Here is a 12,101-nt window from a genome sequence, read left to right as displayed (position 1 = left end):
ACCCACGCTTGATTGTCACGAACTTTTGTAAAAACACTATAAATGATGTCAAATGAATGTCCTTAAGCGAATTTTACCGATACAAACATTTAATGCTTTGTCTTGCAAAGTACATGCGGGGACACCGCATGTTCCGCCCACCCTACGGGGGGGCTCCACTTTTGGAAGATATAACCTAACCCAACTCGTGTCTGAAGTGTGGAATATACCTGGCTTCGCATAGAAAGTTACAAACTTATATAAACCATATGAACCATGTAAAGCGAATTGTCATATCTCAAGGTATTTCCTACACTTTACACACAGGTTGGTGTTCACGGGTGAAAGCGGTTTTGTCGCGGCAGCGCAGGATTTGAACAAGCGCGACGGACAAGGACACGACAGTCTTTTAATAGCTGACTACACACGACACGTAATTTCTTTTGGTTTTTGAGTTTTATTTTTAACACCACACAATTAAATAAAGAAAGATATATATATATATATGTACAAAAATTTCAGGAACTGAAATTTCGAAGACGTGATAAGTCCAAAGACTGAAAAAGCGGCGTAACTGAGCGGTTTAAGCGAGCGGTTTTACTAAGAGCGGAAAATTCTGCGAACTGCGAAGTGCCCACGTGCGGTGCCAGTTTTATAGCGAGCAGATTTTGGGGCCCTTTGCGACGTGGGCCAATAAGTTTGATCTTTTAGCGGTGACCTCAGGGCGCCGTGTATAATTGGCCGCCGATGAGATCTGACATAGAAAATTCTTTGGTTATCATGCGCGCAGTATTTTTCGATCAGCTGATTGCCAATCAGCTGATCGTGACGTATGGGCGCGCATGCCCGTGCGCTGCGCTTATTTTGCCGACGGTTGACGATGTTGTTATACGTTAAACGTTCATGACAAGCGTTCCTTAGGCGGTGATAAAATGAGAGATAATAAGTGCGGTCGAGTTTTTTCTGACTGATCAAAAGCTCGAGAAGATTCTTGATGCCCGTTAAATTCGAATTCTCGAATTAGAGAATATTATAAATTGCTGATTCTTGCCTATGCGAATTTTTAAACTGAGATGATTTTTAGATTTTCGAACATTGGGTTAAGTTATATCTTCCGAAAGTGGAGCCCCCCCGTAGGGGGGGGGGGACGGAAAATGCGGTGTCCCCGCATGTACTTTGCAAGAAAAGGCAAAGTTTACAAATACATATATTCTATTAAATATATTTCTAAATAGTTTTCGAAATATCAATTTTTAAAAGTCATAACAAATCAAAACTTTAGAAAATTGGAATTTCGTGTATATATATATATATATATATATATATATATATATACAGGGTGTTGAAAAAAAAGGGTCACATATTTTGATAGCAGGTAGTATTGATCAAAACAAGAAGAAAAGGTCTAATTAACATGGGTCCTAAGACTAATATCTTCAAAGATACAAGCTATTTTATTATTTGAGCTCTTTGTCATTTTCTTATTAGTCGTATCATCTTTAGAATGTAATGAACAAAGGAGTAGGGGAGAGTGGGGTACAATGGGGATATCTTTTTTCTAGGTGCCTTAAAAAATAAAAAATAAACAAAGAGAGATAAAGAAACAATTTTTATTTTAATATGAAATGTAATCATTTATCTTCCATAAAAAAACTGAAGTAAAGAAACTGAATGTATGATAACAAAATAAAAACTCTTGTATCTTTGAAGATATTAGTCTTAGGACCCATGTTAATTAGACCTTTTCTTCTTGTTTTGATCAATACTACCTGCTATCAAAATATGTGACCCTTTTTTTTCAACACCCTGTATATATAAGGGTCGGACTCAAATAGCTTTGGAGATATAGGCTAAAAAAGGATAAAAATAATAAATACAAAAATTCGCGTGGAAAGTCGCAAATGTAGATATTATAATTTTACCATGTCATATATGTTTAAGAAGAAATATATTTCATAGAATATATGTATTTGTAAACCTTGCTTTTTCTTGCAAAGTACATGCGGGGACACCACATGTTCCGCCCCCCCTACGGGGAGCTCCACTTTCGGAAGATATAACCTAACCCAACCTATGTCTGAAGTGTAGGAAATACCTTGATATACACATTAAGAATACACATTAAGAATAATTATTTGAATAAATTATTGCAATTGTCCCAAACAGTGTAATAGACAATAATTTATATATAACTTTATTTAAATATTTTTAGCATTAAATGTTTGTATCGGTAAAAATCCGTTTAAGGACATTCATTTGACATCATTTATAGTGCTTCTACAAAAATTCATGGCAATCGGACGTGGGTCGTTTTCGGAAGTTCAGCCAATTTTTCAGCAATTAAAAGCTATACTTTTATTTCATTTTTGATTTCTGTTTCATTTATTATCATAGTTGATATAAATCCAGTATGTGCTTAGTTAATTTATCTTGCACTCGTTGCTCATTTAATATATGTTAAGTTGAATTATATAAATATGTTAAGTGTTAACTTATTGTATAAAATTAAATGTATTAAATTACTTGAAATTTGAAGAAATTTCTTTTCTATATTTTATTTAAATCTGCTATATTTTAATGAACAATAAATTTTTTTGATAATATTTATACTCTTGTAAGAGTTACAAAATTTAATTTATTCTTGTTTTTATTCTTGCTGTTTCTTCCACAATTAGAAGAACTAAAGTGCCCATAAACTAAAATATTTCATAGTTTATATGTCGACACACATGGCTTAATATTTTATTTTGATATAATCGATTAATAAATAATTAATAAATAATTAATAAATAATTAATAAAAAATATAAATAAATTGACCGATTTACTTGAATTTTTATTTTATAGTTCAGTATAAAAAATTTTCTCATTAGTTTCAAACTTGAAACATAAGAAAAGAAAAATGTATGAAAGAATGTGTTAAATATTGTTAAATTTTTTAAATAAGATGATAAATGAGAAAAATATAATTTTATGTTAAACTATTAATTTATACATAATTTATATATAATTCAATAATACGGCAGTATTTCGGTTTTAAAAATTATTTTTCAAATTTTAATTTTTACAAAACAGCAATTTGCTCAAAATTTTAAGATAGCACTAAATTGTATACAATTTGATACAGAGCAATATCTAATAAATTTTTATAAATTTTTATATATAAATTTTAAAAATAAAATACCCAAAACAATGTGCTGAGTCAATTTTAGCTTCATTCTATTTAAAGTTAAGGAATATTTTCACATATTTACCTCAAATACTCATTCCAATCCATATCAGAAAGATCGATCGAAAACATTTCTAGATTATCAGATGGTATTAGTGACATTAAATATCGACTATTTGTGTTATCAAATTTCCATTCATTACAAGCAAAATGTTGTAAAGCACAATTGGCCACGTATGCTTTCCTTTGTAGTCTTAATAACCTATGTAGCATATTACATGTATACATCAAACAATTTACACTTTTAATATGGTATAACTCTTCAATTATTATTAAAATCAGAATAATTGAACTATCACAAAATTAAAAAAAATTATTTGAAAAAATATGCAATTTTATGTATTACAAAGAATTACTTTAAAAAAAATTTTTACATAAAAAGAATACGTGCAAAGTAACATTCTGAATTGATAAAAATAAAATAGAATATATATATATATATATATATATATATATATATATGTATATATATATATATATATATATATATATATATATATATATATATATATATATATATATATATATGTATATATATATATATATATTTTATTTTATTTTTATGTATATATGTATATATTTATGTATTTATGTATATATTCTATTTTATATGTATATATTTATGTATTTATGTATATATTCTATTTTATTTTATGTATAATGTATGTATATATACAGGGCGATCCCGAAAAACCGTCCGTCTGTAAAATGACGTATTCCTGGCACCATTCTAAGACAATTTTTCCTTTGGTAAAATTTCATCCGAAGCTTAGTTTTTGAATTATTAAAGGAAGTAGTTAACGTATGACGGGTCGAATACAAGAGGAAGGCAAGGATGGCGCGATTCACCGTCAGACGCGGGTGCTTACGCGGGGCGCCTGCTGCGATCAGCTGGTCGCTATACACATACAGACACACATGCGAACACACATTCTCTCTCTGTCTGTCTGTCTGTCTGTCTGTCTCTCTCTCTCTCTCTCTCTCTCTCTCTCTCTCTCTCTCTCTCTCTCTCTCTCTCTCTCATTCGCTCACTCACCTGTAATTTTTTTTTTTTATTTTTTACGAGAGAGGGGAAAATGCATTTTATGCATACCCACCGGTCGATCCAGTGAGTTATGTGGGACTCGAGTACCAAGTCGAATTACCAACTCGGTACTCCCTACCCACTAAAAACCCCTCTCTTTTCACGAATTTCCTTTGACACACTGTCCCTCTGACTTCCCGAGATCTGTTTTCACATAACGTCAAAAAATAGTTATTATTACCTTGTTCGATGACTTTTGATGTATTGCTGTAATTGCTTGAAGGAGAAATGAATTTTCCGATAGATCGTACGTTCTCAAATTTAACGTAGATATCACGTTGCAAAAGACAAGAAATCCACACTAAATTATTAACTGAAAGTTTTTCTTCTTTCATGAACTGTATTCTTTTATAAACTTTAACGTAATCACATTTATTTACTCACTCGATGAGACGAGAAATTTACTAATGACTATCACTAATCACTATTAATCACTGTCGAATAATAACTGTTGGCGATTAAAAATCACTCGATGAAAGAAACACGCGCGGACACGTTACTACACGACGCGACGACGCGACAATGCGACGATAATTACTCGGCGACTGCAAGCAGTTTTTTGTCATGGTAGGTTGCGGTAGGTTAAGGTACTACTGGCGCTATCGAACGCGATCATGTGTTCGATTGAAGAATGCGGTAAACATAATAAACATTTAACATATTAATATTATTATTATCATGAATGTGTGTGATATCCATACATCGTATGATATCTATTTAAAAATTAATTAGATTAAATAAGTGTTTTTAAAATATTTATTACTTTTACTATTATCATATAAAATATTAATATTAAATATTTATTTAAGCACCACGCAACACATGATCGCGTTCGATAGCGCCAGTAGTACCTTAATCTACCGCAACCTACCATGACAAAAAACTGCTTGCAGTCGCCGAGTAATTATTGTCGCATTGTCGCGTCGTCGCGTCGTGTAGTAACGTGTCCGCGCGTGTTTCTTTCATCGAGTGATTTTTAATCGCCAACAGTTATTATTCGACAGTGATTAATAGTGATTAGTGATAGAGTCATTAGTAAATTTCTCGTCTCATCGAGTGAATAAATAAATGTGATTACGTTAAAGTTTATAAAAGAATACAGTTCATGAAAGAAGAAAAACTTTCAGTTAATAATTTAGTGTAGATTTCTTGTCTTTTGCAACGTGATATCTACGTTAAATTTGAGAACGTACGATCTATCGGAAAATTCATTTCTCCTTCAAGCAATTACAGCAATACATCAAAAGTCATCGAACAAGGTAATAATAACTATTTTTTGACGTTATGTGAAAACAGATCTCGGGAAGTCAGAGGGACAGTGTGTCAAAGGAAATTCGTGAAAAGAGAGGGGTTTTTAGTGGGTAGGGAGTACCGAGTTGGTAATTCGACTTGGCACTCGAGTCCCACATAACTCACTGGATCGACCGGTGGGTATGCATAAAATGCATTTTCCCCTCTCTCGTAAAAAAAAAAAAAAAAATTACAGGTGAGTGAGCGAATGAGAGAGAGAGAGAGAGAGAGAGAGACAGACAGACAGACAGACAGACAGACAGACAGACAGACAGACAGACAGACAGACAGACAGACAGAGAATGTGTGTCTGTATGTGTATAGCGACCAGCTGATCGCAGCAGGCGCCCCGCGTAAGCACCCGCGTCTGACGGTGAATCGCGCCACCCTTGCCTGCCTCTTGTATTCGACCCGTCATACGTTAACTACTTCCTTTAATAATTCAAAAATTAAGCTTCGGACGAAATTTTGCCAAAGGAAAAATTGTCTTAGAATGGTGCCAGGAATACGTCATTTTACAGACGGACGGTTTTTCGGGATCGCCCTGTATATATGTATATATATATATATATATATATATATATATATACAGGGTGAGCCATTTAAATTAACGCACGCAATTATTTCGGAAACAAAGCATTTTAGAGAAAAATGTTTCAGACAAAAGTTTTATGGTTTCGAGGGGGCCATAAGATGGTATCATTGGTTTGACATTGAAGAGTTATTTGAAGGTCACATGAAGGTCACCTTCAATTTCTTAAATGGAACCTACTATTTGTCATTGCATATTCTTGTAGCTTATCTCGAGAGCTTTCCAAAACACTATAATTAAGTACCTTTTCGTTAAGTACTTTTTGAGTTATGAGGCTTGAAATAATTTCTTAATTTTACATAAACCGTAAAATATCTTGTAAAATATTCATTTTTCGATTATCTTACCTTAATACTTTTATGTACAAAATAATGAGAGGAATCAATTGGTGTAAAGAAAACACATAGTTGTTTTTAAGAAAAAATATGTAATTTGCAATTAACAATTCCATATTTTTTCTTAAAAACAACTATGTGTTTTCTTTACACCAATTGATTCCTCTCATTATTTTGTACGTAAAAATATTAAGGTAAGATAATTGAAAAATGAATATTTTACAAGATATTTTACGGTTTATGTAAAATTAAGAAATTATTTCAAGCCTCATAATTCAAAAAATACTTAACGAAAAGGTACTTAATTATAGTGTTTTGGAAATCTCTCGAGATAAGCTACAAGAGTGTGCAAAAATATATAGGGTGTTCTATTTAAAAAAATTGAAGTGACCTTCACATGACCTTCAAATGACTCTTCAATGTCAAACCAATGATACCATCTTATGGCCCCCTCGAAACCATAAAACTTTTGTCTGAAACATTTTTCTCTAAAATGCTTCGTTTCCGAAATAATTGCGTGCGTTAATTAAAATGGCTCACCCTGTATACATACACACACACACACACACACACACACACAATATATACAGGGTATTCTAAAAAGGTATGTCAAAAATTTTAGGAGATATTCCTCACACCTGAAGGATGAAAAAATGTTATATGGACATAAGTGCGGAAATGCTTATTTCAGGAGTTATGTTGACAATACTGTTAACTGTATTACTTACACAAAAAAAAATTTAGGATTAATTATTGTAAACGACAATCGTTTAATTAGGCTTATTTACATTTGGTTTTAATGTGACCTTGAGTATGTTACGATAAATGTTGAAAATGTTCACCATTTTTTCCTGAATACAAGCAGTGACACGTCGACGCATCGATTCACGGATACGTTCAAAAATGCCCTTCAATGTTATTGACCTTTAATGTTATGGTTACTTGTTTACACCTAGACAATAGCAGTGGTTGAATAATAATGCGCCTTTGAAATCGGCAGAATATTGTCATCACATTTCAGTTCAATTCTGTAGATTGTGCGTGAAACAAGGTTATAATTGTACAAATTTATCGTGGCTAATTACACAAATGTGGAACTTGCAGATATGCACTTCATTTATGGCTTAGCAGAACAAGTAACCATAACATTAAAGGTCAATAACATTAAAGGGCATTTTTGAACGTGTCCGTGAATCGATGCGTCGACGTGTCACTGCTTGTATTCAGGAAAATGGTGAACATTTTCAACATTTATCGTAACATACTCAAGGTCACATTAAAACCAAATGTAAATAAGCCTAATTAAACGATTGTCGTCTACAATAATTAATCCTAAATTTTTCCTTGTGTAAGTAATACAGCTAACAGTATTTTCAACATAACTCCTGAAATAAGCATTTCCGCACCTATGTCCATATAACATTTTTTCATCCTTCAGGTGTGAGGAATATCTCCTTAAATTTTTGACATACCTTTTTAGAACACCCTGTATATATACATGGTGATTCAAAACAACCTGATGTCTTTGAAATATAATATTCTTGAACGAATTCTAAGACTATTTTTCCTCTTGAAAAATTTTGTCCAAAGCTTAATTTTTGAGTTATAATAGAAAATAGTTAGCTACTCACGAGTCCGATACAACGGGCAGGCAGGGACGGCGCAACGCGTCACGAGACAAATGCTAATAATAATAACAAACATAACATAACACAAACATAATATAACATAACATTCTTAAACGCAAAATAATAAATAAAGAATAAAATAATTGAGAGAGAGAGAGAAAGAGAGAAATGGGGACTTCTAATTGCTATTTATCGTGTAATTTTATGTCTTAATTTGTGCGGAAGTAAATATTTGCAAGTAATAATAAAGATTATTAAAATAGTAATATTTTTATTGTGTAAAGTCAAGTGAAATTTAGAAGCTGTTATTTATAAGATAAACGATCCCCAGAAAGAAATAAAATTCGTCAGTTTTCTTAAAGATAAGAGTATTTAATCAAATTGCGATTACTATTTCGTTTTTCATTCGTCCATTTCCAGTTTATTTGTTACTTTATGTAATTTCGCGTTTGAATATTTTATTCTTAAGCGTTACGTTATAACCCTCTTAGACGGTAATAATATTGTTAAATATTGTGTAGAAACTGCAATAATAATTTAATACACTTCAAAAGATCAAATATTGTGCAATAAAATTGACTGTCTGGGGAAACGGGAGAGCATTTGTCTCGTGACGCGTTGCGCCGTCCCTGCCTGCCCGTTGTATCGGACTCGTGAGTAGCCAATTATTTTCTATTATAACTCAAAAATCAAGCTTTGGACAAAATTTTTCAAGAGGAAAAATAGTCTTAGAATTCGTTCAAGAATATCATATTTCAAAGATATCAGGTTGTTTTGAATCACCCTGTGTATATATATACATATATATATATATATATATATATATATATATATATATATATATTGTGACCGTTAATTTATTAAGGGCTAATGACATTAAATGACCGGTGATAATGGCCCACGGCACACCTTCGGCGCGATCTTCTAATATAAAAGAAAAGTGTTTCTTCTCCAAAGTAAAATATATGGGCGCCAGGTGCGGGAATCCGCACCACTCTAATAAAATTTAACGTATCGGCAGTACACACGAAAAAAAATGCAAAGCTCTCAGAAAAACCGCGACGGACGCTCGGCTAGCCCCGTCTCGAAATTGGTAGAGGGGCGGTCCGTTTTAATAATTCACAAGGAAGGATCGAGAATACAAGGTGGCTGCAAATAAAACATAATATTTTAGTAACAAGAATTAATATATTTAACATATGAATAAATTTCAACGGCGGACAGACTCGCGTAGATGTAGAACGATTTTATAATATTGATTATCAGATTATTAGCCGGCAGCGACGGGTCGGCATTCGAGCGCGATCACCGCAGTATCACGTGTCACGCGGCAGGAAGAAAGCGTAAAAGAAAAGTCCCGGAATTCCGCGCTAAACGAAACTTGTTAGAGTTTCGGCAGCTACGAATTCCCAAATAATTTTTAATAATGAACACCGCGGTTTTGGCTCCTCTAATGACATCCGTCTGTCGCAAATAAAATAATTAATTACAATAGTAGATCTACTCGACACACGCACAGTTAACAGAATCGATTATAGATGCGAGTCGATTATTCAGATCTACTGCTTTAACGAAAGAATTGAGCGACTACTAACGTATCTAACATAGACGGTTGAATCTAGACATGAAAAATTATAAATAACAATAAAGTATCAAACGATTTGAGCCTCGGAAATATGCGAGCCGACGCCGCGACGTAGTTGCCGGTTATCGAGTATCGCAATCGCCTTTGTGCGTGAGTTCGGTTACAGTACTTTTAACAGACAAAGTTTTACAGCTAACAGTAATAATTGTACAAATAAACATTTACAGTGACTGTCGGCGCGCAACTGGGAGAGAGGGCACTTAATTTTACGAAAGCTCGAACAAAGTCTTTCGGCCGGCCGTCGTACTCTAAGACGCAAATATCGAGAACGCAGAAAAGGAATTTCACAATAAATTTAATGACGGCAGCTATACGGCACCGACATTGTTCGAGCTAATTCTACCTGAATTATTTAACAAAGACGGCCAGATGGGGTCGACGCTTGTCTCACCGGTGACTCCTTGCGGTTCTCCGTGCTCTCGGCATCCACGTGTCGGATCGATAATTTTGGGCCGTCGTTCCCTTCGCCGGTCCGCCGAACAGTGGCGAGCGGAAGGCCCGTCGGAATCACGCCAGCAAATTAATGCGTAACTAGGCCACCTGTGGCGCTTCCGCAACCCTAAGGATCGTCGTGTGGCCCATTTAATCCTGCGGCCTTCAGGGCTGTACATGTGCTTGTCGCACCCCGTTTCCTCTTTTATTTTCCATAATTCCTCTCGTCGAGGCCCGTCAGGAGGGATACTTTCGGCAGCCACTCGCCGTTATTTAGAATGTTCTTCTTTAGCGCTGTTCCGGCCGAGATGACTCCGACTCGGGGTCTCAGTGTCAGTTTTCGTCCGCTGGTTGGCCTTCCCCTCAATTGTTCCCCGTACCTGCTGGGCATGTGAATGTTTACAGGGGCGGCAGCGGTAGTCTTAAGTGGACTTTATTATTGACGCAATTAAATAATAATACTTAGCTTGGCGTGTTCCTTTTAGTCGGCGCCTCCGCTCGCCCGTTTCCTTGTATCCTGTACTTCTTCCTCAATTTTGAGCCACCGGATGAGATCCCGTCAGCGTTTCCCATCGTGCCCGCTCTTAAGCCTAATCTTAACGCTAACAAATAAATTTGTACGCACGGGAGGCGAGTATAATCTCGCCTCCAATAGCCGCTCTCTCCCTAAATTAGGGGAGAACGAGGGCCCAAATTCATTCTCGGTCGGATCTCGCGATCCTTGTGACGGACCGCCACGTCACAATATATATATATATATATATATATATATATATATATATATATATATATCAAGCAACGCGGTAATGTGGCGACGCCAAGTACATAAAAAACAGGATCCGAGCATTGAAAGTCATTGTTCTCAACGCGGCGCTACCAAGCTTATCCGGAATTTCACGTTAGGTAAACTTTCGATTAAGATATTTAATAAACTAAAGCTGTAATCTAAAAATCTGACGGCACTTTTATTATGAAATGTGAATATAACGTGAATATATATATATTTCGATTGTAACCAGTTTGAATAAAATCGGTGTAGTCAATTCTGAGAAATGATGACCACATATGAGAATTGTGATATTTTACGTTCTTCTCCTTTTCCAGGTTCAGACTCACGTACATATGCTCGCACGCAAAGCAATTTTGTCTCTCAAGCAGTGTTCACCATGCATATACGATTATTGCTTCGATGTGCAAAATGCTTTAAGAGACAAAATCATGTGTGCATGTGCGTGCATACGTGTGATATGTATATGTGTGTGTACGTACGTGTGAGATTAATTTATCGTATTTTCAAAAACCATCCCTTCGGGGTGAAATTTAATATAGAAAGTCGTCAAAATAACGGAACTTCTGCTGTTAAATAAAATTAAAAAAAAAGTCATTTGTCGTATAGTAACAATTTCCAAAAATTATCCCTTATAAAAGCAAATTTCAAAAACCACTCCTTGAAGATGAAAAATAATATCGCGAAAATGATACGTCGCAGAAATATGGGACTTACGCCGTTAGTTAAGGTTTCTCCAAAGACTAATTTATCGTATAGTAATGATTGTATGCAACAAAATGTTTAATAAAAAGAATCCTTAAAAATAATTTACAGTAATTTACCCTCACAAAATCATTTTTCTAAAAAATAAAACCTCAACAAGTAATTTCCTTAATAAAATATTAAAAAATAAAATATCAGAACTAAATATGAAATCAATAATTACTATTAGCCAAGTACTTTAAAAGCAATTTGTAAATTTGATATAATATTTGCCATGAAATCAATCTTACATTATAGAAATATTATACATAAATTCGCCCTAAGAAATTAAAATGCATTTTATATTTATTCAGAGAAACTTGATTTTTAAAATTTTTAAAATCAACACTAAATGAG

The 12,101-nt window shown here is 34.0% G+C and overlaps 1 protein-coding gene across 1 annotated transcript in view; it reads right to left on the bottom strand.

Annotated features, from left to right (window-relative positions):
- LOC145973223 (fatty acyl-CoA reductase 1-like) overlaps positions 1-12,101 on the bottom strand; it is a 38,862-nt gene that overhangs the window by 206 nt on the left and 26,555 nt on the right. Inside the window, 1 exon segment of the mRNA XM_083102465.1 lies at positions 3,233-3,409. Coding sequence (XP_082958591.1) covers positions 3,233-3,409 — 177 coding nt within the window.

Source organism: Camponotus vicinus, unplaced genomic scaffold, assembly GCF_025532165.1.
Source record: "Camponotus vicinus isolate PSW18456_S1 unplaced genomic scaffold, iyCamVici1.0 SCAF_6, whole genome shotgun sequence".
NCBI classification, from domain to species: Eukaryota; Metazoa; Arthropoda; class Insecta; order Hymenoptera; family Formicidae; genus Camponotus; species Camponotus vicinus.
This window is presented reverse-complemented; position numbering and strand designations above follow the sequence as displayed.